This window comes from Eurosta solidaginis, chromosome 2 (genome assembly GCF_040869045.1).
Source record: "Eurosta solidaginis isolate ZX-2024a chromosome 2, ASM4086904v1, whole genome shotgun sequence".
Classification (NCBI taxonomy): Eukaryota; Metazoa; Arthropoda; class Insecta; order Diptera; family Tephritidae; genus Eurosta; species Eurosta solidaginis.
Window position 1 is genome coordinate 305,868,485 of NC_090320.1, and position 27,833 is coordinate 305,896,317.

At 36.6% G+C, this 27,833-nt stretch overlaps 1 protein-coding gene and 1 long non-coding RNA gene across 2 annotated transcripts; one reads left to right on the forward strand and one right to left on the reverse strand.

Moving 5' to 3' along the window:
• Positions 1–5,043: 5,043 nt before the first annotated feature.
• Positions 5,044–18,948, forward strand: LOC137242911 (uncharacterized). Its single transcript, XR_010950402.1, has 3 exons — positions 5,044–5,182; positions 16,934–17,486; positions 18,734–18,948. It is a non-coding gene; the product is annotated as an uncharacterized lncRNA (long non-coding RNA).
• Positions 5,649–7,666, reverse strand: Thor (eukaryotic translation initiation factor 4E binding protein thor). The gene is made up of 2 exons (XM_067770163.1): positions 7,235–7,666; positions 5,649–6,497 (listed from the first exon to the last, which is right to left on the reverse strand). Exons 1-2 carry the CDS (start codon positions 7,374–7,376, stop codon positions 6,289–6,291), a joined length of 351 nt encoding a protein of 116 aa, XP_067626264.1. The 5' UTR covers positions 7,377–7,666; the 3' UTR covers positions 5,649–6,288.
• Positions 18,949–27,833: the final 8,885 nt, after the last annotated feature.

Here is a 27,833-nt window from a genome sequence, read left to right on the forward strand (position 1 = left end):
TGCGAGAGACTATAAACTACAAATATACATGTACGTAGATGGCTGGTAAAGGTCTAATTATACTTACAGTGCATTGCATGACAAAGCAGTACATAGCATCTGAAACATATACCTGATTATACTGTACGTAGCGTACATTGCTATTGCTTACAAGGCCAAACACACACACACAAGTAAATTTAGTACGTAAAATATACACAAACCCAAGCAAGAAATATGTGCTACTCTGACAGTGGTGCTCATTCTTCCACTCTTTGCAATAACAATGTTAACGCATGAAGAGTGAGAGAGTCGCGCGCATAGCGCACACATGGAAATCAAAATTCAACAGACTTCCATGCAATGCACTGCGTAGTCTAATCAAGTATACGCAAATCCCATTGAACAGATATTGTTTGGGAGAGCAATATTGCTGTGCCCTGCTATGCTATGCAAGTATTATTGGCCATCGATGATGATGGAATATATGTCCCCCCGCCCGATTATGACGAAGTTAGAATAGCAATAACCAGATTGAAAAACAACAAGGCCGTAGGCGCTGATGGATTGACTCCGGAGCTATTCAAGTACGGTGGCGAGGAGTTGGTAAGGTGCATGCAGCAGCTTCTTCGCAAAATATGGGCGGACGAGTGCATGCCCGACGATTGGAATCTAAGTGTTCTTTGCCCAGTCCACAAGAAGGGGGATACTGCAAAATGCATCAACTATCGTGGAATCAGTCTTCTTAATATCGCATATAAGGTCCTTTCAAGTGTATTGTGCGAAAGATTGAAGCTCACCGTGAACCGGCTGATTGGACCTTATCAGTGCGGCTTCAGACGTGGTAAATCTACCATCGACCAGATTTTCACAATGCGCCAAATCTTGGAAAAAACTCGTGAAAAGAGAATCGACACACATCACCTCTTCGTCGATTTTAAAGCCGCCTTCGACAGCACGAAAAGAAGCTGCCTTTATGCCGCTATGTCTGAATTTGGTTTCCCCGCAAAACTGATATGGCTGTGCAAAATGACGTTGAGCAACACCATCAGCTCAGTCAGAATTGGGAAGGACTTCTCGAAACTAAACGAGGTTTCAGACAGGGTGACCCCCTATCGTGCGATTTCTTTAACTTGATGCTGGAGAAAATTATACTAGCTGCAGAACTTAACCGCACTGGAACAATATTCTATAAAAGCGTGCAATTGCTGGCATATGCTGATGACATTGATATTATCGGTCTAAACACCCGCGCTGTTAGTTCTGCTTACTCCAAACTGGAAAAAGAAGGGGTAAAGATGGGTTTGATGGTGAATGAAGACAAAACGAAGTACCTGCTGTCATCGAGCAAAGAGTCAGCGAATACACGCCTTGGCAACCACGCTACTGTTGGCAGCCATAATTTCGAAATAGTAAAAGACTTCGTTTATTTGGGAACCAGCATCAACACTAGCAACAACATCAGCACTGAAATCCAGCGAATAATCAATTTTGCCAATAAATGCTACTTTGGACTGGTTAAGCAGTTGAAAAGTAAAGTCCCCTCTCGGCGACGAAAACCATATACTACAAGTCACTTATCGTACCCGTCCTGCTATATGGGGCAGAAGCATGGACAATAACAATAGCAGATGAAGCGGCTTTGGGAGTGTTCGAGAGAAAAGTTCTTCGAAAGATTTATGGACCTCTACGCGTTGGCGATGGCGAGTACCGAAGAAGATTTAATGATGAGCTGTACGAGCTATACGCAGACATCCACATAGTCCAGCGAATTAAAACGCAGCGGCTGCGCTGGTTAGGCCATGTTATGAAAATTTGATGCTCCGTCCAAGAAAGTGTTTCTATCGGAACCCGCCTATGGAAGCAGAGGTAGAGGGCGGCCCCACTCCGTTGGAAGGACCAGGTGGAAAACGATTTAAACTCCCTTGCGTGACCAATTGGCGCCGGTTGGCGGAGCGAAGGAGCGACTGGTGCGCCTTGTTGGACGGCCATAACCGTTAAGACGGTTAAGCGCCAATTAAGTAAGTAAGTAAGTTGTTTCGTCGACCCATTTCTCCTAAGGTCTAGTAACTTCTCGAAATGCATGCTTGGTTACGCCATGTTATGAAAATTTGATGCTCCGTCCAAGAAAGTGTTTCTATCGGAACCCGCCTATGGAAGCAGAGGTAGAGGGCGGCCCCACTCCGTTGGAAGGACCAGGTGGAAAACGATTTAAACTCCCTTGCGTGACCAATTGGCGCCGGTTGGCGGAGCGAAGGAGCGACTGGTGCGCCTTGTTGGACGGCCATAACCGTTAAGACGGTTAAGCGCCAATTAAGTAAGTAAGTAAGTTGTTTCGTCGACCCATTTCTCCTAAGGTCTAGTAACTTCTCGAAATGCATGCTTGGTTACTAGCTATAGGCGTGTGTATTTGTAGTTTATAGCCCCTGCATAGGCATATGCGTGTGTATATGTGAGTACTACTTCGACTGATGACTACATCTGTATGTGAGTTATCTCTTCGTTGCCATGTATGTATGTGGGTAAATGATGATTAATGTGTGTATGTAGCTCGCTTTAATGTTTCTGGTGTTGTGCATTTACTTAGTTAAAGCTTAGAGATGGTAATATTCGTCACAATATATATATGTATATATATATCAATTTTGAAAATCGTATGTCAAACATCCAAGTTGCAATAAAAATGAATTTTACAGAACGACAAACGTAAATTAGTGTCCAGGGGCTCAACATGAGCTTCAAATTTAGGGGTGGTCTTTTACAACTTTGTTTAATTTCGTATGAGTGCCGCCTCTCTTCAATCTACTACGTTGAATTTGGAGTTCGATTTCTGTAGCACACATTACTTAGGAGCTTGAATTGCAATGCATAATGGGTCATGCTTATAAAAAGTTTTTTCACAATACTTAAAAAAATTGAGAAGCTATGAATAAAAATTTAAAATTCGACTAAAAGTTCAGACAACTGAAGAAAATACAAGACTATACTGCCATCCAGACAGTAAGTGGACATTAGTGCCTTTCAGAAATTTTGATGAAAACCAGTTTATTCGATTATAATTTAGTCATTAACTTAACAAATATTCATTTTAAATTCATATTCAGAGATATAAAATTTGATATAAGCTTGAAAAATCTTAAATAAAAAAAAAAAAAAAATTCATTTATGAAAAATTAAAAAAAAAATTCAGTTTTCTCTGATTTCGCTTTTTACACTTTACCAGCGTTGACAGATTGACGACACCGTCGTTATTTTGATGATTTTCAACTAGAATGACGCTTGAACGATTTTGTAATGAAAAATTTCGATTTAAGACTGCCTCTAACATTTCCGATCAAGAAAAAGTCAAATTTAAAGAAGATTGTGTTATTTTTTATAGTGAACTGTGTGATCAAATTAAAAGGCGTTTTGATTTTAACAATGTTGTACTACAAAACTTAAGTTTCATGGCTCCCAAAGAAGTTGTTCTTTGATCTCGTTTCTCGTTTCGAAACTACATTAAAAGGAATATTGCTGGCTCAAGATTACAATTTTTGTTGTTATATCGCATACTGACTTGTAAGATCGCTTGTTCGAATCGAGCTCAAGGCCTAACAATAATTATTTTATCTTATTATTGTTATGATACATTTTTGCAACAAGAAATAACAACCAAAGACAATTTTCAGGAAAGCGCTTTTAAAGATAATATTTTTGATTATTTTTTCATCATTTTGGTTCTCGGCGAATACAATCGTATGGCCCCTGGTAATAACCCAATTTCGTCCTAACTCGACTTTGGTTGTTGCCATAGATTTTTGACGATTTTTTGGGCGGCGTTTGACGACTTGGAAAACAAATATATGGCAACGCTGCACTTTACTGCCTTTTTGGCTATGGACATACTGCCGTCCAGCTGTTGAGCAAAGTTTTGATAGATCTAACTACCTTAGGCTCTTATATTTGTTGATATATCGAAGACCTACTGAGATATCGAAACTTGTGACAATTTTTGTTATTTTGTGATGTTTGCCCCCAAATTCCAACAATCACTCCATCGCCAAAAAAATCTAAAATTGTATCAAGTGTGCAGAAAGGTATGCAACTTCTAGAACCATATGTTTATAAGGAATAACCGCCTAAGTCGTGTGTAAAATTATAGGAGTTAGGCAGTTATTCCTTGTGACCATGTGGCATTAAATGTTTCATACTTTCCTGCGAACTTGATACTGTTTTAGAAATTTTTGGCGACGGAGTTTTAGCTTTAGCCAGGGATGCACCTTAACGTTAAGCTAATCGTTTATCAAAAAATTTCCACCGTTTCCGTTGAAACACTTCGAAATATTATCGATAAAGAAATTATCAAGATAAATTGTATCTCGTTTTTAACCGAAACGAAAAGCTTTCGTTAACGTTAAAAACGTTAACGAAAACGTGGTACTTTATGTTTGAATTATGCTGGCAATGCTATAGCCATGGTGAAGCCGTAAGGTGGCAACAACGAGCGCACATACACACACAAACTCTATGTAATTTGTTTGTGTAATTCGTTGGTGGTAATGTCAAAAATACTCTGAGAAATGTTCGTACTGTCAAAATTCATGAGAAAAGTTGCAATCAGCTTGGATAATGCTTTCACCTTTAATGACTCCGCCATCAATCAGTTTTGCCAGCATAGTTTGAAATTAATAATCAACATAAACGATTTGATTTCGTTTTGATATGGCAGAAAACGAAACGAAATCATTTCGTTAATTTGACGATCTTAACGTTAATAAACGAAACGAAATGACTTCGTTTCGTTTATTAAGCCGGAGTCATTGGTGCCGTATGTCGTATCGCTGTATCCGTATCCCTAACGTAATCAGCCGTTTATCGTTACGACGGTAAACCAAAACCCAATTGGTTGGCTACGATACGGTTACGACTTTAGCGGCACCAATAATCGATTGCATTGATTCTCATAAGGTTGGTCGAATCAGCTGTTAAAAGGTTACCGATATGGTTACCGATAAAGCACCAATGTCTCCAGCTTTAACGTTGATTATCGTAACGAAATGATATCGTTTCGTTGGTTAAGCATGCCTGGCTTTAGCGAAGGTTGGATTGTGGGATGATCGACGTGATCTATTGCAGTAATAGTTAAGCGAGGTTGTTGGAGTAGAAATTATACATGATAATGTCTCGTAAACACGACATGGCGGACGTATACATATGTATATAGGTATGTATTATGCTTAAACGCTTTTCCAACATGTTTGTACTTGCTCAATCTAAGTAGGGAAAATAAAGTCGGCGCCGTACACTGTCGAGCATCTTCTTTGAAAAGCTAAACAGTGGCACTTTAAGCTAAAGAAAAGCGACATGGAACATTCTTAGCCATACCGCCCTCCCACCCCCTAGATGCATGAGGAGTTCGGGGTCGCCTCGGCTGTTAATGAAACAGGATTCGCCAAGGATAGGTGAGGTTGACAATTGGGTTTGGAGAAACTGTATATTGCGTTGGCAACCTGAAAGGGTTGCGCTACACAACCCCTTGAATCTGGTATTTTAGTCGCCTCTTACGACAGGCATATCTACCGCGGGTATATTCTGGCCCCCTAACCCGCTGGGACCAAAGGCGTTATATTCCTTAAATCAACCATTTGTATTGAAGGCCTGATTTTCGTGAATAAATATTTTGATGAAACTTACAAATTTGAATTATGTTTTTATTATACATTTTTTTTTATAAACAAATTATTTAAATTAAAATTAATATTAAATCTTATAAACTACAAATATTTAAAATTACATTTAATAATCAAAGTAAAATCACATGAAAGTTGGACAAACATTGAATTATCATTAATATTTGTATGGCAGTCAATATGACTGAAGTAAAAGTTTAAATTTACAACTTATCTAAACATTTTATTTTTGCACAGTCAGTTTTAAAGAAACATTCAAATTCATTCAATATGAAAAAATTTGAATTTAATAAAATTTTGTTTAAGAGTAATAAATATTATGCATCAGATATTGGCGGCAGAGGAGACGCATAATTAAGTTGAATTATTAAATTATTAAAAACAAAAAACATAAACAAATTAAATTGCTTAAAAATACTTTACACAAATTTTATCAATTTTTGTTTGGTTTTGCCGTAGAAAAAACTTCCGTTTGATTGTTTTATTGCATTTCGAGTTCATGGCAGTTAACAGAATTGCTTCGATTGCTTGGGGCGCATTGTTAAGAAACTTTTTATTTGCTCCGTTTTTGTTGTTTCTTTTCCTCTATGAACTTTAAATCAATAATTGATGTTGTTGTTGTTTTTGTTGTTAAATTATATTACAACTCCAATTGGAATTGCTCTTGATCTTCAATTTTCATTGATTGTGTCTTCTTAACCAAATCCATTGGAGGCGGAACGCATTTCCGGAATGGAGTGCGTGGGGTGCCGCGTAGCAGACAAGTTGGCAGATTGCTTGGTGGTGTTTGACTCAATGGCGAACCGCGCAGATTCTTAAGGAAAGCGCGTTCGTAGATGAGTTTAGTACCTGTAAATAAATAGAAATTTAACAAATCGAATCATTAGAATATGAAAAAAACGTAAGTGCAAATAAAAAAAAATGTTGAGTGAGTAAAATAATTTACTAGCACGAGTGACTCATTTGCAAACGGCTTAAGTTGTTTGGCGTGCAGGTGTGTGTGTATGTATGTTTGAATATTTGTTTTGCAAATATTTTGGTATCAGCTATGATTATTTTTCTTTACCTTTGTTTTTAATTTATCTTTACTTATAACTTATGGAATTATTTATTAAAAAAAAATTCCCTGCAAGAAAAGCGCATGAATTGCGGACTAGTCTTAGATTTGAGGGATCTATTTATGGGATTTTCTCACGTTAAGGGTGTACCTAAAATTTCAATTCGGCTTTTGAATTAAAAATATTTTGTCTGAGCCTTACAATACTAACAAATGGTCCCAAAATAAGATTCTCAAGGGGCTGTCCGAACGTTTCCAAAAGATATTTGTGGTATTTATAAAATTATAGTAACAATCTTTGCAAAAGAAAAACAGCCGAGCTACTGGACCGGCTCATCTAATTAAAGTATTAAATTTGTATGAAAATAACTTCAAAACTTAAGTTAAAGCGATAAAAAGGAAATGTTTTTTTTTATTCACTCAGGCCGTTAAAGTAGTTTTTGAATTGTTCTAGGTACTATTTTTTGTCACTCGCACTGCAAGGCCACTCTTGAACAAGTTTTATATCAAAATGTGTTTGAAAACTTACCACCAGGTGTTGTTGAGTAGAGAGTGCCACCGGGAGTGGATGAGTAAACTTCCGGCATTTGAATGGGGTCTGTAATGAAAATTTTTTTGGTTTTTGGCAGAGCATGGCTTATAGCCTGACGCGCAGTTGGTGATGCAGACATTTTATTCAACTTAGGGACTTTCAATTTACTTTTCCACAAAAACAATAAATATATATGTATGTATTCGTTGCAGCACTTAGTTAAAAGTAAAAAATTGTGAATGAATATCTCTACGCAAAAAAAATTCTCAAAGTAGTTTGATTGACACAGGAAGGAATTAAAAAAATCAGTATTATGTTTTAAAATATATGTATTTGCAAATTTTTTATTAATTATTTATATACACTTGGCTACGTTATCCGCTCACTCTATTTGTTGACTTAACGTTCCTAGTCAAACGAAGGTGTGAACTTGACTGTTATGTTTTGGTTGGGGAGCGGCCGTATTTATACGAAAATCTTTTGCGGAGCGCATACGTGTCCCATAGCATTGAGCAAATGCTCGATTTTGTAAACACATTCACAATGTGTATGTGTGCCTGTGCGGGGTTACTTGCTCAGCAATGGGTTTAGTCACCATTGTTATTCTTTATTCTCTAGGTTGATGTCGGTTTTCGCTGTATACGTTAACGTCGCTGTTATTATATGCTATAGCGTAAACAGAATTGTTCTTATGTATGAACGTACCTATGGCAATACAAGTATGTATTACAAGTTCTTTCGACTTTTGTATAAAAGGGCTGGCATGTTTTTATACACAGCTGTACTTGTACACAGGGTATTATAACTCTGATTGGATAACGGTTGGTTGTACAGGTATAAATGAATCGGGATAGATATAGAGTTCCATATATCAAAATCATCAGTATCCTACAAAAATTTGATTGAGCCATTTTCGTCCGTCCGTCCGTCCGTGTGTCCATTAACACGATAACTTGAATAAATATTGAGGTATCTTCACCACATTTGGTACACAAGCTTATCTGGACCCAAAATAGATTGGTACTGAAAATAGCGAAATCGAATGATAACCACGCCCACTTTTATATACATAACATTTTGGAAAACACAAAAAACCTGATTATTTAGTAAATAATACACCTAGAATGTTGAAATTTGACGTGTGGACTGATATTGAGACTCTTGAAAAATTTTTTTTAAATGGGCGTGGGTGGCACCGTCCACTGTGATAAAATCAATTTTACAAATATTATTAATCATAAATCAACAATCGTTAAATCTATCGTAACAAAATTCGGCAGAGAGGTTGCCTTTACCATAAGGAATGCTTTGAAGAAAAATTTACGAAATCGGTTAAGGACCACGGCCACTTTTATATAAAAGATTTTTAAAAGGGTCGTGTACGAATAAAATAAGCTAAAAGAGATTTATATCAATGGTATTTCATTTCCCAAGTGGATTTATAACAATAAATAGGAAATACTTCAAATTTTTGAAAAAGTGTGTGGCACCGCCCCTTTTATGACTAAGCAATTTTCTATGTTTCGGGAGCCATTGTAACACTATTAAGCACACAAAACAAACAACAACAGCATTTCAACTGTACAGCTGGGTATGTAATGTTCGGTTTCACCCGAACTTATACTTCCTTACTTGATATTTTTGCTTTTAAATTTACTGATACATATATAAAATTACTGCGCATTCGGTTAAATTTTGAGAATTCACTATGCATACATATAAATTGTATATGTATGTTAACTCAAAGCGTATATTCATATGCTCTTCTTCTTCTCAATGTTTTTCTTTTTTATTATTCTGTTAAATATTCTGAACACAATCGCCTTATGAATGAGTTTACTCACCGCGTGTGTTGTTTTCTGCATTTGTTTTTAATTATTTAATTACACAATATATATAAAAATAATAAATTATATTGCATACATATAAACATATTTACATACCTATGACATTTGTTAGTCTTTCTAAGCTATCAACGCTCAATTATTTGTTTATAAACTAATTTGATTTTGATTTTATTTTACATATGTAAGTATTTGTAGTTTTAATAATAAATTAAGCAACTTAGACCTTGATTAGGCTCTTAATGAGGTTAACAAGCCCAATACTTTCTCCATCGAATTGTTTCGGTAAGAATTGCATTTGCTCTGTAAAACAATATTTATTTGGTTTATTTAAACGGACTGAAATATGACCAAAGTGATAACTTGATATACATACATACATATGTACATTCCGAAAAAAAGTCTACCGATGCGTATCGCGTCTCGTCACTGATTTCCCTGAATTTTGAATTTTTATGCCCTTCGAAAAAGGTTTCTATGATTGACTTAAAGTACTTTTCTATCGAAAAATCTCTGAGATAGGAAATTTGAAAATTCCTGATTAATTTAATAGCTTAGTGAATATGAATTTTTAAGGCCAATTTACAGAACGGCAAGTAATTTTTTTTTGGCTCAGAGTTAGGTTAGGTTGAACTTGTTGGTCCATGAGTCCGTAGTGTTACCAGAAGTTTGTTTTAACGACCAAACTGAAAACCCCTTGGACGATCATGTGCACCTCTCGCCTTATCTTAATCTCGCCCAATCTAATTGCGACGTCTACGGAGCAAGATTCAATGGATGCGCCCTTTTTAGCTGGTTCATCCACTTTTTAATTCCCATCTATTCCCATATACCCTGGGACCCAATATAGATGTATGCTTCTCCCTGTCCCGATTCTCTCCAGAGACTGCTTACACTCTGACACGCATTTAGATGCTGTGCTATGCGAGATTATTGCCTTAATTCCTGCTTGACTGTCAATATAAAAGTTAACACGGTCGCAGCTTAAGCTATTCTCTTCCAGGGTATCTATTGCTTTGGTTACGACTAATATTTCCGCTTGGAAAACGCTACAGTAATCTGGCAGCCTGTAGGATCTGTTTATTTCCGGATCAGCACAGCATATCGCAGACCCTACTCCTTCCACTACTTTGGACCATCTGTGTGCACATATATCGCCTCGTCCGCCATTTGAGCACCCAACCGCCAACCGTCCACCTCTATTGTGGCCTTAAGATCTTCCTCGAACCGCAGATAGGGAATCAGGTAGTCTGTTCGTCTCGTGATTGATGAAAGCTCGGAGCTATTATATCAGAAATGTTTGAGTTTAACTCTTCATTTCAGGTTAACTCGAAGTTTAAAAGATAACACGCCCTTCTACTATTGTACTATTGGGCCTAAGAATTTAAGGATTTGTATTTGAATATTTTGGTTTTTTAACTTTGCTGAACGATTTTTTTTGGCTTGTGCTAATACATTTTCTGAAAGTACGTGTGAAAAGGAAGCTACAACATTTTAATAGCCTGTCTCCTATCTCGCTGGTTAATTCCTTAGTATGTACCTGGTATTTTTTTGTGTGTAAAATTAAAACACATTGCAACATGTTACGCCTATTTCGCACATGAAATAAAGAATGAATTAAAACAAGTAAGGAAGGCTAAGTTCGGGTGTAACCGAACATTACATACTCAGTTGAGAGCTATGGAGACAAAATAAGGAAAATCACCATGTAGGAAAATGAACCTAGGGTAACCCTGGAATGTGGTTGTATGACATGTGTATCAAATGGAAGGTATTAAAGAGTATTTTAAGAGAGAGTAGGCCATAGTTCTATGGATGGACGCCATTTAGGGATATCGCCATAAAGGTGGACCAGGGCTGACTCTAGAATTTGTTTGTACGATATGGGTATCAAATGAAAGCTGTTAATGAGTATTTTGAAAAGGAGTGATCCTTAGTTCCATAGGTGGACGACGTTTCGAGATATCGCCATAAAGGTGGACCAGGGGTGTCTCTAGAATGTGTTTGTACGATATGGGAATCAAATGAAAGGTGTTACTGAGCATTTTAAGAGGGAGTGGGCATTAGGTCTATAGGTGGACGCCTTTTCGAGATATCGCCATTAGGGTGGGCCAGGGGTGACTCTAGAATGTTTGTACGATATGGGTATCAAACGAAAAGTGTTACTGAGCATTTTAAGAGGGAGTGGGCATTACCCCTATAGGTGGACGCCTTTTCGAAATGTCGCCATTAGGGTGGGCCAGGGGTGACTCTAGAATGTATTTGTATGATATGGGTATCAAATGAAAGATGGTAATGAGTATTATAAAAGGGAGTAATCCTTAGTTCTATAGGTGGACGCCTTTTCGAGATATCGCCATAAAGGTGGACCAAGGGTGACTCTAGAATGTTTGTACGATATGGGTATCAAACGAAAGGTGTTACTGAGCATTTTAAGAGGGAGTGGGCATGAGGTCTATAGGTGGACGCCTTTTCGAGATATCGTCATTAGGGTGGGCCAGGTGTGACTCTAGAATGTGTTTGTACGATATGGGTATCAAACGAAAGGTGTTACTGAGCATTTTAAGAGGGAGTGGGCATTAGGTCTATAGGTGGACGCCTTTTCGAGATATCGCCATTAGGTTGGGCCAGGGGTAACTCTAGAATGTTTGTACGATATGCGTATCAAACGAAAGGTGTTACTGAACATTTTAAGAGGGAGTGGGCATTAGGTCTATAGGTGGACGCCTTTTCGAGATATCGCCATTAGGGTGGGCCAGGGGTGACTCTAGAATGAGTTTGTACGATATGGGTATCAAATGAAAGGTGGTAATGAGTATTTGAAAAGGGAGTAATCCTTAGTTCTATAGGTGGACGCCTTTTCGAGATATCGCCATAAAGGTGGACCAAGGGTGACTCTAGAATGTTTGTACGATATGGGTATCAAACGAAAGGTGTTACTGAGCATTTTAAGAGGGAGTGGGCATTAGGTCTATAGGTGGACGCCTTTTCGAGATATCGCCATTAGGGTGGGCCAGGGTGACTCTAGAATGTGTTTGTACGATATGGGTATCAAATGAAAGGTGGTAATGAGTATTTTAAAAGGGAGTAATGCTTAGTTCTATAGGTGGACGCCTTTTCGAGATATCGCCATAAAGGTGGACCAAGGGTGACTCTAGAATGTTTGTACGATATGGGTATCAAACGAAAGGTGTTACTGAGCATTTTAAGAGGGAGTGGGCATTAGGTCTATAGGTGGACGCCTTTTCGAGATATCGCCATTAGGATGGGCCAGGGGTGACTCTAGAATGTTTGTACGATATGGGTATCAAACGAAAGGTGTTACTGAGCATTTTAGGAGGGAGTGGACATTAGGTCTATAGGTGGACGCATTTTCGAGATATCGCCATTAGGGTGGGCCAGGGGTGACTCTAGAATGTTTGTACGATATGGGTATCAAACGAAAGGTGTTACTGAGCATTTTAAGAGGGAGTGGACATTAGGTCTATAGGTGGACGCCTTTTCGAGATATCGCCATTAGGGTGGGCCAGGGGTGACTCTAGAATGTGTTTGTACGATATGGATATCAAATTAAAGGTATTAATGAGGGTTTTAAAAGCGAGTGGCCCTTAGATGTATATGTGAAGGCGTTCTCGCGATATCGACCAAAATGTGGACCAGGTGATCCAGAAAATCATCTGTCGGGTACTGCTATTTTATTTATATATGCAATACCACTAACAGTATTCCTGCCAAGATTCCAAGGGCTGTTGATTTCGCCTTGTAGAACTTTACCATTTTCTTCTACATAATATGGTAGGTGTCACACCCATTTTACAAAGTTTTTTCCAAAGTTATATTTTGCGTCAATAAACCAATCCAGTTACCATGTTTCATCCCTTTTTTCGTATTTGGTATAGAATTATGGCATTTTTTTCATTTTTCGTAATTTTCGATATCGATAAAGTGGGCGTTGTTATGGTCGGATTTCGGCCATTTTTTATACCAAGATAAAGTTAGTTCAGATAAGTACGTGGGCTAAGTTTAGTAAAGATATATCGGTTTTGCTCAAGTTATTGTGTTAACGGCCGAGCGGAAGGACAGACGGTGGACTGTGTATAAAAACTGGGCGTGGCTTCCACCGATTTCGCTCATTTTCACAGAGAATAGTTACCGTCATAGAATCTATGCCCCTACCAAATTTGAGAGGGATTGGTAAATTTTTGTTCAACTTTTGGCATTAAAAGTATTCTAGACAAACTAAATGAAAATGGGCGGAGCCACGCCCATTTTGAAATTTTCTTTTATTTTTGTATTTTGTTGCATCATATCATTACTGGAGTTGAATTTTGACTTAATTTACTTATATACAGTAAAGATATTAAATTTTTTGTTAAAATTTGAATTAAAAAAAATTTTTTTTAAAAAGTGGGCGTGTTCTTCATACAATTTTGCTAATTTTTATTTAGCACATATATAGTAATAGTAGTAACGTTCCTGCCAAATTTCATCATGATATCTTCAACGACTGCCAAATTACAGCTTGCAAAACTTTTAAATTGCCTTCTTGTAAAAGTGGGCGGTGCCACGCCCATTGTCCAAAATCTTACTAATTTTCTATTCTGCGTCATAACGTCAACACATCTACCAATTTTCATCGCTTTAACCCCCTTCGGCAATGAATTATCGCATTTTTTCGGTTTTTCGAAATTTTCGATATCGAAAAAGTGGGCGTGGTTATAGTCCGATATCGTTCATTTTAAATAGCGATCTGAGATGAGTGCCCAGGAATCTACATACCAAATTTCATCAAGATACCTCAAAATTTACTCAAGTTATCGTGTTAACGGACAGACGGACGGACGGACGGACATGGCTCAATCAAATTTTTTTTCGATACTGATGATTTTGATTTATGGAAGTCTATATCTATCTCGATTCCTTTATACCTGTACAACCAACCGTTATCCAATCAAAGTTAATATACTCTGTGAGCTCTGCTCAACTGAGTATAAAAATTACCCAAACCGTACAATATTTCAACCAGTTAGGTGGTGGAAGAAAAAAGCCAGGTTAATCAAAGTAACATTTTTCAAAGGTCGTTATGCATATTTGCAAGTAGGATAATGTGGCGTGGAAAGTCCCATTTAGGTAACTACATACATATAAGCCTGTTTAACAACTTAGTAGCCTACATTGAGGCGCAAAACCCATGAAAACCATGAAAACATGTTGCATTTTCGTTTAAATCTTAGAATTTATGTTAATATGCCGTATGCCGGTATGTGTATAGTGTATATTAACAAATGACATAACAGTAAACTACAGAGCCATCTTGCGAACGTCATAAAGCAAATGACATGCACGTGTACTTTTAAGATTTCTTTGTTTTTTTTTTTGTCTGAATAAGTTGAACACAATTAATGGCAAGCAAGATTAGCAAAATACAAATAATCATTAGTAAAATAAAAAAGATTAAAAACTATAAACACGTACTCATGACTGGCTGATGCAACAACTGAAGAATGAAAAACAATCCAATAACACAAACGAAAAACTTTCAGAAGAGCGATAAATATTTAAATTCATACAAATAAAAACATTCATTTTATATGTACATGTGTTTGCCTATTTATGTACGTATGCATATACATAAGTATGTAAGCATATTGTGTAGAATTACAAATAGTGTGTTTGTACGAGCGCATATAAACAAACTATGGTATATTATATGCGGTTCATAAACTTACATACATATCTTTGTAGATAATGCCGGCTGCGACAGACGCGGTCTGCTTTGATAGCATGGACATTAGCGTGTCTCACTTAAAGTGATAGCTTTTCAAATCTAAACTAGGTTAAACTGGTCGGTTAACAAAGACCTCATATCGGCTTCCAGTTCATAAAAAATCTATCTCATAATATTATGCTTTATTTCAATAACGTCCTTTCTCAGACTCCGGTTGAAGAACGCCCTATCTCAGTTTTTTTTCATAAACGCCCTACCTAACGTCAAAACGTATTGAATTTATTCTCAGATATGGCGTTTTGAAGTAGGAGACTAAAGGGCCAATTAAACTTCATTAACCCTAACGCCATAATCGTAACCATACCCATATTCATAGACGTCTCCACTGTGATCGATTAATGCTGCCATAATCTTAAAAAGTTGACATTTTCATAAAAACGAGGAAAACGCAAAAAAGTACAAACATATTCCACAAAAAATAAGCCTTTTAGTCAAAACGTATCCAAAACAATAAATAAAATATATGTATACAAAAAGTAAATAAATTCACTAACTCAAATATTTTTAGGTTATGGATATGGCGAAAGACCAAAAACCAATTGGTTGGCTATGGTATGGTTATGGCTAGGGCTGGGACTATCCGCATATTCGAATATCCGGATATCCATACGGATATCCGTTGACACGGATAAAATCCGGACGGCAAGGATATCCGGTTAATATTCGTTTGTGAAACTAAACGGATATCCGGATTTACGAAGATCCAGTTAATAGCCGTATTTTTGGATATCCAGTAAAAGCAAACAATTGATGTACCATATATGTTTATATAACATTAATAACAATAAATTCGTGGGGCATTCAATTAACAGCGTTTTTTCACAACATAAACAAATGGCACTGTTCTTATTTTCACTTGGTTGCAAAATTGTAGCTTTTTAATTTTTGACGTTAATTTAATAATCTACAAACATACTATTTTGTGAATAATTTTTCGATGTTTGCTTCGTTCAATTCTGATATGCAGATATTCAACTTTTATATTCCAGTATTCGGACATACGGATATCCGGATTTTCCGTTTACGTATCCAGATATCCGGATTTCCCATTTATGAATTCTGATATCGGGATAGCCGGATTTTTTGCTTAGCTATTCGGCTATTCGAATATCCGGTTTATCCGGATAGTTGAAAAATTCGGACTATAAGGTTGGTTCGATCAGCTGTTTGTCCTGGATGGATAAGTCAACATTAAGTATTTAGGGCCAATACTTTCCTCGCTATCTTCGCTTTTCAAACTACACTTTCTAGGGATAACTCCAATTGAATTGAAGAATTGGACATCTTAATGCTTTTATATATGTATGTATGTATATGCACACAAATGTATTTTTATAAACCGGGTGGATTTTCAAATGGCGTAGTTGAATTTAAATAGTGTGTAAATATTAAATCCGAATAGGCATTGTAAAATATGCTGATAGTATATATATACATATGCACTTACATATAAGATTTGAGACTTGTGGATCAACAAATGAGAATTACAAGACACATTTGTGTGTACATTAGGGTGGGTCGATTTGTATGGACGAAAGTTAACCGATATCCCACCATCGATTTTTCTATAGGATTTGGGCTCAGGAAAAACAGTTCCACTACGCATACCCAAAAAAATAATTTTCGAGCCTGCGAAATTGCAGTTTTTTTACCTTTTTTCGACTTTGATTTTTAAGGTTTTTTCATGACCTACTAAAAAATGAAAATTTTACAATCAAATGAACATTTTTTTAGTAGGTCATGAAAGAAATCATAAAAATCAATGTCGAAAAAAAGTAAAAAAAAAATGAAATTTCGCAGGCTCGAAAACATTGTGGATAAAACAAGTGTGATTGATACCTTATCTGTCAACTGCTGACAGGATGTTCAATATGGCTACTTTTAAGCATTTTGAGAGGGTGTTCAATATGGCGGCGCATAGGGCGGGCTATCTTCAGCGGTAGTCAATTATAAATCAGGTGATCCACTTTGTAATTTTGACGTCTATGCAGAAGATATCACACTTAGTTTGATTCACAATGTTACATATCCTTTTATTGAATGCCTTCTCTTTTCTTTTCGCAGGCTGTCGACCCCATGATCACATATGCCTCAAGCGTCTGCCGCGTCTGCGACATTTCACCAATGTTTTGTCATAAGAGCAATACGCGGCTTTCATACCCAATCTGCCACGTCTGGACTAGCTCTAGCCGGTTTTACATTCTTTGCCAAAGGCATCATATTCAGTACACTTGTGTCAAAGCGCATATTGGCATTGACGGCAACGGAGGAGCTGATGAAGCAGCCAAGGAAGCAACAGCCATAAACACGAATCCATCCATGAATTAGTGAGTGAACCGACAGGCAGCGGTACAGAAATGTTTTTCCAAGAAGAAGCAGATGTTTACCTTCAGAAATTGGGAGTCTCATTCAATATAACCCAGTGCCTAACCGGTCACAGTTGCTGCAAAACATATCTGATCGATAATCTTATTTTCTCCATTTCCACGATATCAAAATATGAGCAGAGTTCACAAAAATCTATGCGAACTAAACATCTCACCGTACAGCATACATACATACATAGATGAAATTTACAAATATGAAAACCTAATTGCTTATTGCAACAACTTTGTATGTCATATTTTTAGTACTCTAAAACAATTAAATTCTTCAATTTTACAAAATTTATGTACTTAAATATAAATATAATTAAATTCAACTTTTTCATACAACATACAAACATATGTATGTAAATCTTTTAAGGTTATATAATTCATAAATAAATAAGTAATTTGATATATTAAATTATACAGCCGAATTTAATCTTATCTAATCTAAGCTAATCAGTCGCGGATCGTCAGCTTGGCTTGTGGGGGGGGGGGGGGGGGGGGCGCGTCGGGAGGGGGTAAATGGTATCAAACAGTTTTATAAATTTTGTTTTATTTTTATAAAAGCGGTATTCATGTATAAATTGCCATGCATCGTGAAATGCCAAAATTTTGTGCCTACTGCTATTTTCATGCTCAAGAAAAATGCAAAATTTTGCTTGAGTGTTTGCTTTTGATCTGCGTACAGCGCTTAATAATACCAAAATGTAAGCTTTCAATTTCAAATTATTTTCGAAAGTATGTATGTATTCTGTTTTTAAATACTTTTTGTATTTTTTATTTGGTACTTTTATCATCACTCGGTGTGTACATTTCATACTTATATAATTTTAATAAAACAATGTAATAATAACAATGTAAATAAATCTTATGTTTAAAGACACTGTGAAAATTTCTGAAAGTGATCACCGAAAAACGTCATAAGTTATTTTTGAACAACAATGATATTATTTGATATCTATCGATAATACAAATAAATGCTCGCATTCGATTTTTCCAAAATATTCTGTATCCTTAATTATCGCGATTTGAATTTTCCTTGTCCTTTTTCTTTTAAAGTTGAATAGCAGCCGATAGGCTCCACCGATTTTGACAATTCGGTAAATGTCTAGTTGAGGGGTCGACTGCTAATACGCTACCAATGTCGAGAGAGGTGTCAAACGACGCGTATTGACCTCAGCATTAATAATCCGAAGGCGGAAAAGAAAAATTTTAGCTCGTTCAATAGATATTAAACAAAAACCGAAAAATGACCCGCGGGTCCCTTCGAAACCGGGGGTGGTATCCATAGTATTTTTGCGCAGAACACCTTTCTGCAGTGGCGGCCTTCGGCCGCGCTTATAAAAAATTACCCTGAGTGGGTCCAACACCGGTTTGGAGACCAAAACTATATCCGCGGAAAACACTTATGTATACAATATTTTTGTGGTTACAACAACATTACAACAACCACAAGAAAATAGCCAACTTCAACTGCAAATATCTCCCGGCAGAGATACAATTTTTCTTTTCCGCCTTCGGATTATTAATGCTGAGGTCAATACGCGTCGTTTGACACCTCTCTCGATATTTTTGGTAGCGTATTAGCAGTCGACCGCTCAACTTGACTTTTACCGACAATTCAAACACCAATTTGCTTGTAACTAAAAACTCTTTAAGAGCAATTTTTTTTATTTCTGTGAAATAAATTTCTATTTTTAAAATTGTTGCAAAAACCGTGCAAAAAAAAAATTGTTCTGGAGCACATTTTTGCACGCAAGGAAAACCACATACGCAAACTTTTACTCTCTATGATATTCCGTTGAGAAAAAAATGGCCCACAGTATTGATGCTAGATATTTTCATTTCCACACCTTGGACTTGAAGATTCCATACAAAATTTTAATTTTCAAATTCTTTAAGTATTGAACATTTGAATAATTTTTTTCTTTGGATATTTAATTTTTTTCTGTAAGGTATTTGAAAAATAAAATTTCTCGACCTTGGGGGGGGGGGGGGGGATATGTACCCCTATTCAAATAATTTGCATTTCATGATTAGCGAGAGCTCAACCTTCAGCAAGGTCAGATCCGCACCCCATGCGTGTGAGCGGACACCACTACCTTGTCTGGTACTTTCGATCCTGTTCGAAGTGGGCGACCTTGGTGTGTCCAGGGAGTAGTGAGTGAGGAGATCTAATTTCCACCTCACAGTTTCTCTCGGACACTGGTGAGTCATCTCCGCATCTACGGGAAGATACCACCGAATAAATTGGGTTCAATAACTAACTCCCGGTTCACCGGAAGTCACCACCTTATTAATTGGTGACGTGTATCGGTTTCACCAACCTTTGGTTGCTCGGAAATCGATCCACCATCCGGCTCATCATAGTCCACCAGCTTGTCAACCAGTGACTTGTATCGATTTCACCAATCTTCGGTTGCTTGGAAATCGATCCAATGATCCACCTTCCGTGTCAACAGACTCACCGGAATCCACCGGCCGTATTCACCGACCCGCCGTAATCCGCCAACTTGTCAACCAGGGACTTGTATCGGTTTAACCAACCTTCGGTTGCTTGGAAATCGATCCAACGAGCCCCCTGCGTATTCACCGACTCACCGGAATCCACCGGCCGTCTTCACCGACCCGCCGTAATCCGCCAACTTGTCAATCAGGGACTTGTATCGGTTTCACCAACCTTCGGTTGCTTGGAAATCGACCCAACGATCCACCTGCTGTGTCCACCGACTTACCGGAATCCACCATTCCTCGGTCAGGTCTACCTCTCTGCAACGGTGTGTGTGTGTTTTACCAAAATACCAACAACAAATCGACGTGTGTTCATTTCAAAAGGAAATAGGTGTCCTTTTTCGACTCTGGATTGGCTGAGTGCTACGCCAGCATTCGACGAAACCCACCTTACAACATATATGTATATATGTATGTACTATATAATAAAATACTATTAAATTTTACCGGCTAGTAAATATATTTAAGCTAATTAACTCGATGCGTTTTGGGCATTGGCGATATTTTTATAAGTAGACTAGAAGACCCGGCAGACGTTGTCCTGCCCTAACTTTGGCCAATCTGCATACATTTTAATAAGCTTTTTCGGTCTGACTCTGCTCTCCCCCCTCTTCACTTTTTCCTAATCCTTTTATTCACTCCTCCCTCCGTCTTTTTCGCTTCATCTATCTCCATCTTCGTCTCATTCTATCTCTTTCTTAATCTCCTTCTCTCCTTTCTCTTCTCTCAATTTCTTCTCATTCTTCTGCATCCCTTATTGCCTGTCCCAGAAGGTGGTATGTATTTTATTCCAGCCCCAGTCCCAGTCCCATTCCGAGTCTCAGTCCCAGTCCTAGTCCTAATCCCAGTCCCAGTCCGTCTCTGGATAATATATTACTCTGTACTAAAGCACTCATCAACAGCTTTCATTTGATATCCATATTGTATAAACACATTCTAGGGGTACCCGGGTCCACGTTTTGGCCTATATCTGGAGAGCCTAGTCACCCAGGGGTATGAAAATAACCCTCTAATAAAGCACTCATCAACAGCTTTCATTTGATTTCCACATTCTATAAACACATTCTAGGGGTACCCGGGTCCACGTTTTGGCCTATATCTCGAGACCCTAGTCACCAATAGGTATAAAAATTACCCTCTACTAAAGCACTCATCAACAGCTTTCATTTGATATCCATATTCTATACACACATTCTAGGGGTACCCGTTCCACGTTTTGGCCTATATCTCGAGACCCTAGTCACCAATAGGTATGAAAATTACCCTCTACTAAAGCACTCATCAACAGCTTTCATTTGATATCCATATTCTATAAACGCACTCTAGGGGTACCCGGGTCCACGTTTTGGCCTATATCTCGAGACCCTAGTCACCAATAGGTATGAAAATTACCCTCTAATAAAGCACTCATCAACAGCTTTCATTTGATATCCATATTCTATACACACATTCTAGGGGTACCCTGGTCCACGTTTTGGCCTATATCTCGAGACCCTAGTCACCCAGGGGTATGGAAATTACCCTCTACTAAAGCACTCATCAACAGCTTTGATTTGATATCCATATTCTATAAACGCACTCTAGGGGTACCCGGGTCCACGTTTTGGCCTATATCTCGAGACCCTAGTCACCAATAGGTATAAAAATGACCCTCTACCAAAGCACTCATCAACAGCTTTCATTTGATATCCATATTCTATACACACATTCTAGGGGTACCCTGGTCCACGTTTTGGCCTATATCTCGAGACCCTAGTCACCCAGGGGTATGGAAATTACCCTCTACTAAAGCACTCATCAACAGCTTTCATTTGATATCCATATTCTATAAACACATTCTAGGGGTACCCGGTTCCACGTTTTGGCCTATATCTCGAGACCCTAGTCACCCAGGGGTATGAAAATTGCCCTCTAATAAAGCACTCATCAACAGCTTTCATTTGATATCCATATTCTATACACACACTCTAGGGGTACCCGGGTCCACGTTTTGGCCTATATCTCGAGACCCTAGAGACCTATACTATATTTCAAGTTAGATCGAACTACACACGGGGTGCAAAACAAATTCAAAATCGGTTTAGTAGTTTAGGAGTCCATTGGCCTCAATTGTGTGACATGTGTTTTTTATATATTAAGATATTGGCGCCCAAACATGTGGCGATGAGTTGTTTTTTATGAAGGACGTTATGACGTATGTAAATATCATCCGTATACATATGTATGTACATATACTATAATAACATAAATACATATGTATGTGCATAAGTATGTAAAGAAACGTGTTTTTCTCATGACATGGATATGAATGTTATAATACGTGATTAAAATCATCATTAATTTGCACTTACCGCTAAGCGATATTTGACTAGTTGAAAAAAATCCATGCCAGACATTTATTTATTTATTTACCTAGTCTAGTAACAAAATGTTTAGTACAGACACTTATGACTAAATTACAGAGACCAGCTTAAAATACGCTATGGAAGAGAATTTACATATATTATTACAGAGTAAATAGTTTTTTTAGTTTAAGTTGAAACGCGTTTTGATTTCTGATAGGGATCTGTTAATAAGCGCTTGTGAATTATAAACAGTTCTACTCAGCCCAACGAAAAAGACGGAGGTTTCTACAGGGAGTATTTAAGCATAGTCTTTCAAAAATCAACGTGCAGTCAATTTTGGCCGTGAAAATATCGAATATGAACAACCAGAGGCCAAAAGAATTCTGCGGTTGTTTAGAGATAGTAGGGGTACAAGTTGGCAACGAGACTCATAAGACTGGATCGGTTCAGAGAATCGTAATGAAGTAAGCGCGAAGCACATAAAAATTGCTTGAACCCGCTCCAGGCGATTGATGTGAACTGCGTGGCAAGGCCGCCAAATGAAAGCCGCATACTCAAGTTTGGACCGCCACAAAGGACGAATATAACACACTGAGTGTGTAGGGGTCAGAGAAGTTTTCCGAGTGGCGTCTAACATATGCAAGCATTGATAGCGCATTAGAAGCTGACGTGAGTGTTAAAATTTAACTTTGACTCGAAGTATACACCTAAGTTTTTAACTTCAAGAGTCGTGCGAAGAAAAGTGTCTGCAATATGATAGGAGGTATGAAGTGGCCTCAGCAGTTTACCATCAGTGTGACACTTACTTATATTAAGGAAGAGACGGTTCTTGACGCACCTCAGATGGAAGAACAACGACATCATTATAACAACTGATCCCCGAATAGATCTTAAGATCATCAGCATAAAGCAGAAATTTGGTAGATGAAAAGCAAGAACTAATGTTATTAATGAACAAGATAAATAGTAAAGGACCAAGAATACTACCCTGGGGCACTCCAGATGTGGCCTAAAATGGTTTCGAGGTAAGATTTAATCCACTGTAGAAACGTAGAGTGGAACCCATAGCAAGCTAATTTCGCAATTAAAATTTTATAAGAAATTTTATCGAATGCCTTGGAGAAGTCTAAGTATATTGTATCAACCTGAAAACCCCGTCTAAATGCCGTGTAACAATCCTCAGAAAAGTTTGATGCATCGGCCCTCTGCAGTTGTCCGCAATTTCTCCAAGCATTTTCGGAAAACCTTCTCGATGGCATTCATTTTCTTATATAACACCCAAAGATTCTGTAAAACATATATATTCGTCTATGGTAAAAAAAATATCTCCGAAAACATTCCGAAGATAATCAGCTCAATTCTAAATATTCTTTTGGAATTTTGTTCTCGCGGATTTTTTTATTCCCGCGAAAAAATTCCTCCAATTTTCTCTTTGGGAGAACAATAATTGAGGAATAGGAATTTCGACTTTTCTAATTCAGTTGTTTTGTCAATTCAAATTTCGTTGCGCATTTCTTTTTTTGTTTAAAGAATTGAACAGTTTAATTATTGTTGTGAATTTGTTTGAAATTAAGAAATAAAGTATAAACAATGCACAGTATTGCATTTCATATGTTATTTGCTGAAATGAGTTCTGAATTAGTGCCACAGCAACATCAACAGAGGAGCATAAGAAGAAGGGATAACACAAATCCGCAGGAGTTGCCTGCTTCCATTCAGCAAAGCAATTTTCTGGCGGCCGAGTTGAATTCGTCTTTCGTTATATGCCAAAATCTATTTAAGCCTTCTTATGTACATATTTTAGTACACATTTTTAAAAATAAGTGTTCTTTCTTGAAAGGACCAATTTACTTTAACTATTTTGATGCATCCCCTTTAATTTAACAAGTGAAAAAGTCCTAAGAAATGGCAGAGAAATCTCCGTCTCACTCACATTCATAATAACCACTTTCCCCCATAACCGGTTTCCGCTTTTTTGAACATTGTTGAGAATAAGAGGAAAGGAAGAAGAAGAGAGAAGGAAGAAGTACTTACCCAGCAAAAATTGGCAAACCGGTTGTAAGCAATAAAAAAATACTGGTTTCACTCCTAACAGATAAACCTTAGAATAAGGTAAATAAAGTACATCATACGCCTGATTTAGGAGGGCTTTTTATCGCTATAAGCCTTACACCTAAGGTATATAAAAATTAAAACTAAACCCTGCCTAAACTTAAGCGCAATACATGATAAATAAAACCTAACTATAGTCGATAAATTTTCACAACATTTTTAAGGACACTGGATTTTCTTCTTATTTGAAAAATTATAACGCCGATAAAACTAGTTTCAATAGGGGGACTCATGTAACCGTATAAATGCCTTATAAAGTGTGTAAACGTATAAATTTATCTAGTTTACGCACGAGCTGTCAAATTTTGTATGAAAAATCATTTACACAATTTGTATAAATTTACGCGCACATTTCATTGTGTAAACGCGGTAAACTCAAAGGAATGCAACCTTGCAGACATTACAGACGGCATTTTCATCAAAAATCTCCAACATCAGCAAGTAAAGGCGTTTTAGTTTTGATTTTTCACTTAATCTTGGTATTTTTTAATTTGTATAACAATCAAAAAAATTTTTTTGGAAATAATACAGCTGAAAAACAATCAAGTTTATCAAGAGTATTACTAGGTGCGTTCATATAACCGCGTGTGTAAATGGATATAATTTTACACCTTATAAGTTTATATGTTATCATGAGTCCCCCTAATAAGTAAATATTCATGGCTCATATAAACTTTCTGGGTAGCCAAACAACTGCGGAGAAGTCATCCCGTTTAGGAAAGCTTTCAAAAAGTATTTTTAATAATACTTATCCCGTACTTTAACGCAGGAGCTGATAATGAATTTTGGATGATTTCATACCAATTTAGCCTCACATAAAGTTTTCAAATATGTGATTATTTAGATGAATAAAGGAATTTAAAGTCAGATGGTGTACTATTTATTATAAGTCCTATGCAAGTCTGATTTTATATGTGCAATCAGACTTATAATTAGGTTGAAATATAGCATACTATTCTGTATTAAAACCTTATAATTATTTGTTATTGTGCTCAATGTATTATCTTATTATAACTTCTTATGTGAGCCTCATTTTTAATCGGTTATGGTCTTAGTACAGCTAGTTGTATCTTAAAATAAAACCTTGTGTAAACCTTATTTTATTTGGCTTATAATTATTCCTTATGTAGTCCTAATTTAATATGGGCTATAAGTGTTATACATGTTATCTTTCAGATCATATATGTAATACTCCTATATTGCTAGCAGACAGCCTATATAGTTTTTGTGATTCTAGCAGCATAAGTGAGACAAGAAAAAATTTAAATTTAGGTACATTCGATTATTGAATACAAAAACAAAAACGTTTAAACAGCAATATATCGGTACTCTGATGTTTGGGAATGTAGTATTACATACATATATGTTTCAGATAAACTTTATGCCTGATAAAATAAGAACAGCAAAATAAGGAGTATTATAAGGAATACGCCATACAACTTAATTTCCTAATAGAATTAAGGCCTGATGTCTTAAACCTTTTGGCCTTATGAAATACGCCTTATACAAGGCTCATATTTTTAGCTGGGTAATGCACACAAACATCTATCCATATGTAACATTTCCATACATACATATACATACGTATGTATGAAGGGACATACTGTAAATAAAAGAAAATATTTGTTTGGATGTTTTGTTGTCTATACCTATAATGTCGTTGTTTTCCAGCACGTAGGCCTACATAACAGAACATATTATTTGGTAGCGCTGCGCACCAAACCGACACCATAGCTGACCTTGTCAACGCACGCGCAACACTTCCATCCCTCATTAATGCAACGGGCATTGTTTACAATTTTATTCTCAACATGTGACTGTTGTTGTTTTCGGCCGATTAGTGTGTTCTTACCTGTTACATATTGCGTTTTAGGTTTTCTTCAAAAGGATTTCTAGCACACCATTTGTGTGTTTGTATGTAAATATGTATGCGTTAAGGAGATCCAACTTGAGTCTTCAAGAGAACTTGGAATTACTGTGCTTGTAGGTACACATGGGGAAAACTGCCAATGAATTTGTTAAAAGTAATAATCCGTCTTCGAATCTTTGGGAATACTCAAATAAAGAGGAGCTCCTCAGCACGAATCAAAGCAGAAGCTGACCTAGAACACATCTGAGATAAATTTGAGCGAAGTGTGATATTTAGAGAGTACTGTGTATTTAAGTATTATATGTTACCTCTTTTTAATTCAAAATACATACGTACATACATATGTATATTTCATCTTAAAAACGTTAACGTTTTTTTTCATCATCTTGGGGGCTCGGCTGTTCGTTGTTTACCCAAAAAATGTATGCTTTTATGCATGAGTGTATGTATATATGAACATACATATGTATGTATATGTACATACATACATGTTCGGACCGACTGACGTATTTCGGCATGTATTGTAGAGCTATAGTAATGTAAATATATCAGGGAGTGTAACAGCGATAAGTTTTATTAGAAAAATCAAAACAATTTTTTTAGTTTTTTACTTCGCACGGAAACTTTTATATTCAAAAGTTAATAAAATCGTTTAAGAGCCTGTGTATGTATACCACAAACAAATACTATGTATCTACATATGTATATATATGAATTAGTCTTCTAAGGGATTCGACTTCTGGAAAACAGTTCTTTTTGGTGATGACAGCAAATATAACAAATTTGGATGATCGTCGCATGGTATGGTGGAAGAGAAATGAAGAGCAATTGTGAAGCATGGTGGAGGTTCTGTCATGGTGTGAGGATGTATGTCTGCTCAGGGAGTTGGTAAACTGGGTTTATAGACGGCTCAATGAATAAGAATGTTTATTTAGCCGTATTAAAAATAAATTTCGAAGAATCAGTTTCTATTTTAAAAAGACAACGAACCGAAACACATAGCCCACGTTGTTAAAATGTGCATAATTTTCAACACCAAACACCTCTCCAAACTCCTGACATAAATCCGATTGAAAATTTTTGCTCCTATCTGGAAGATAAAGAAAAGGGACATAAAAGATGTTTTGCTCGAAGATTAGGAAAAAATTTCGATAGAATTTTGCAGAAAGCTGGTACAATCTATTGAAAAGCATTTGGATGCTGTTTCTAAAAATGGCCATGTAAAACATTAAATAGCGTTTACTCTAATTTAGTTACAAATACTTGTCAAGAGCAAAATACTTTTGTGAGCAAAGAAAACAGAAAATATATTTTGAAATTTTAATAATTTATATCATAAGTTTTGAGCATAAACTTTTATCCTACTGAAGTTTTTTTACTGAGTAAAAAAAAAAAAAAATAAAACTTTAGCCAAACTTTTTTATAACCAGCTTCGAATGTAAAAATACTTTTGTCAGCCACTGTATATACGTATGTTTATTATGCAAAATACAAATGACCAGAAAACGTAGAAAAATAAAAATAACAATCGACTATACATACTTACATAAATATGCTAATCTTTTAAATGTCATTGAACACACCCCTTTTTAATTTTTTTTTGCGTAAAGACCTATATGTACATACATATGTAGATAAGGTTTACGCAATCTAAATATATATAAATCGTATGAAATCCACTACCTCTTAGACTTTTTACAAAAAGAAAAGAAAATAACATTTTTTGAGATTTGAAGCGTACATTTTTCTTATTTCAA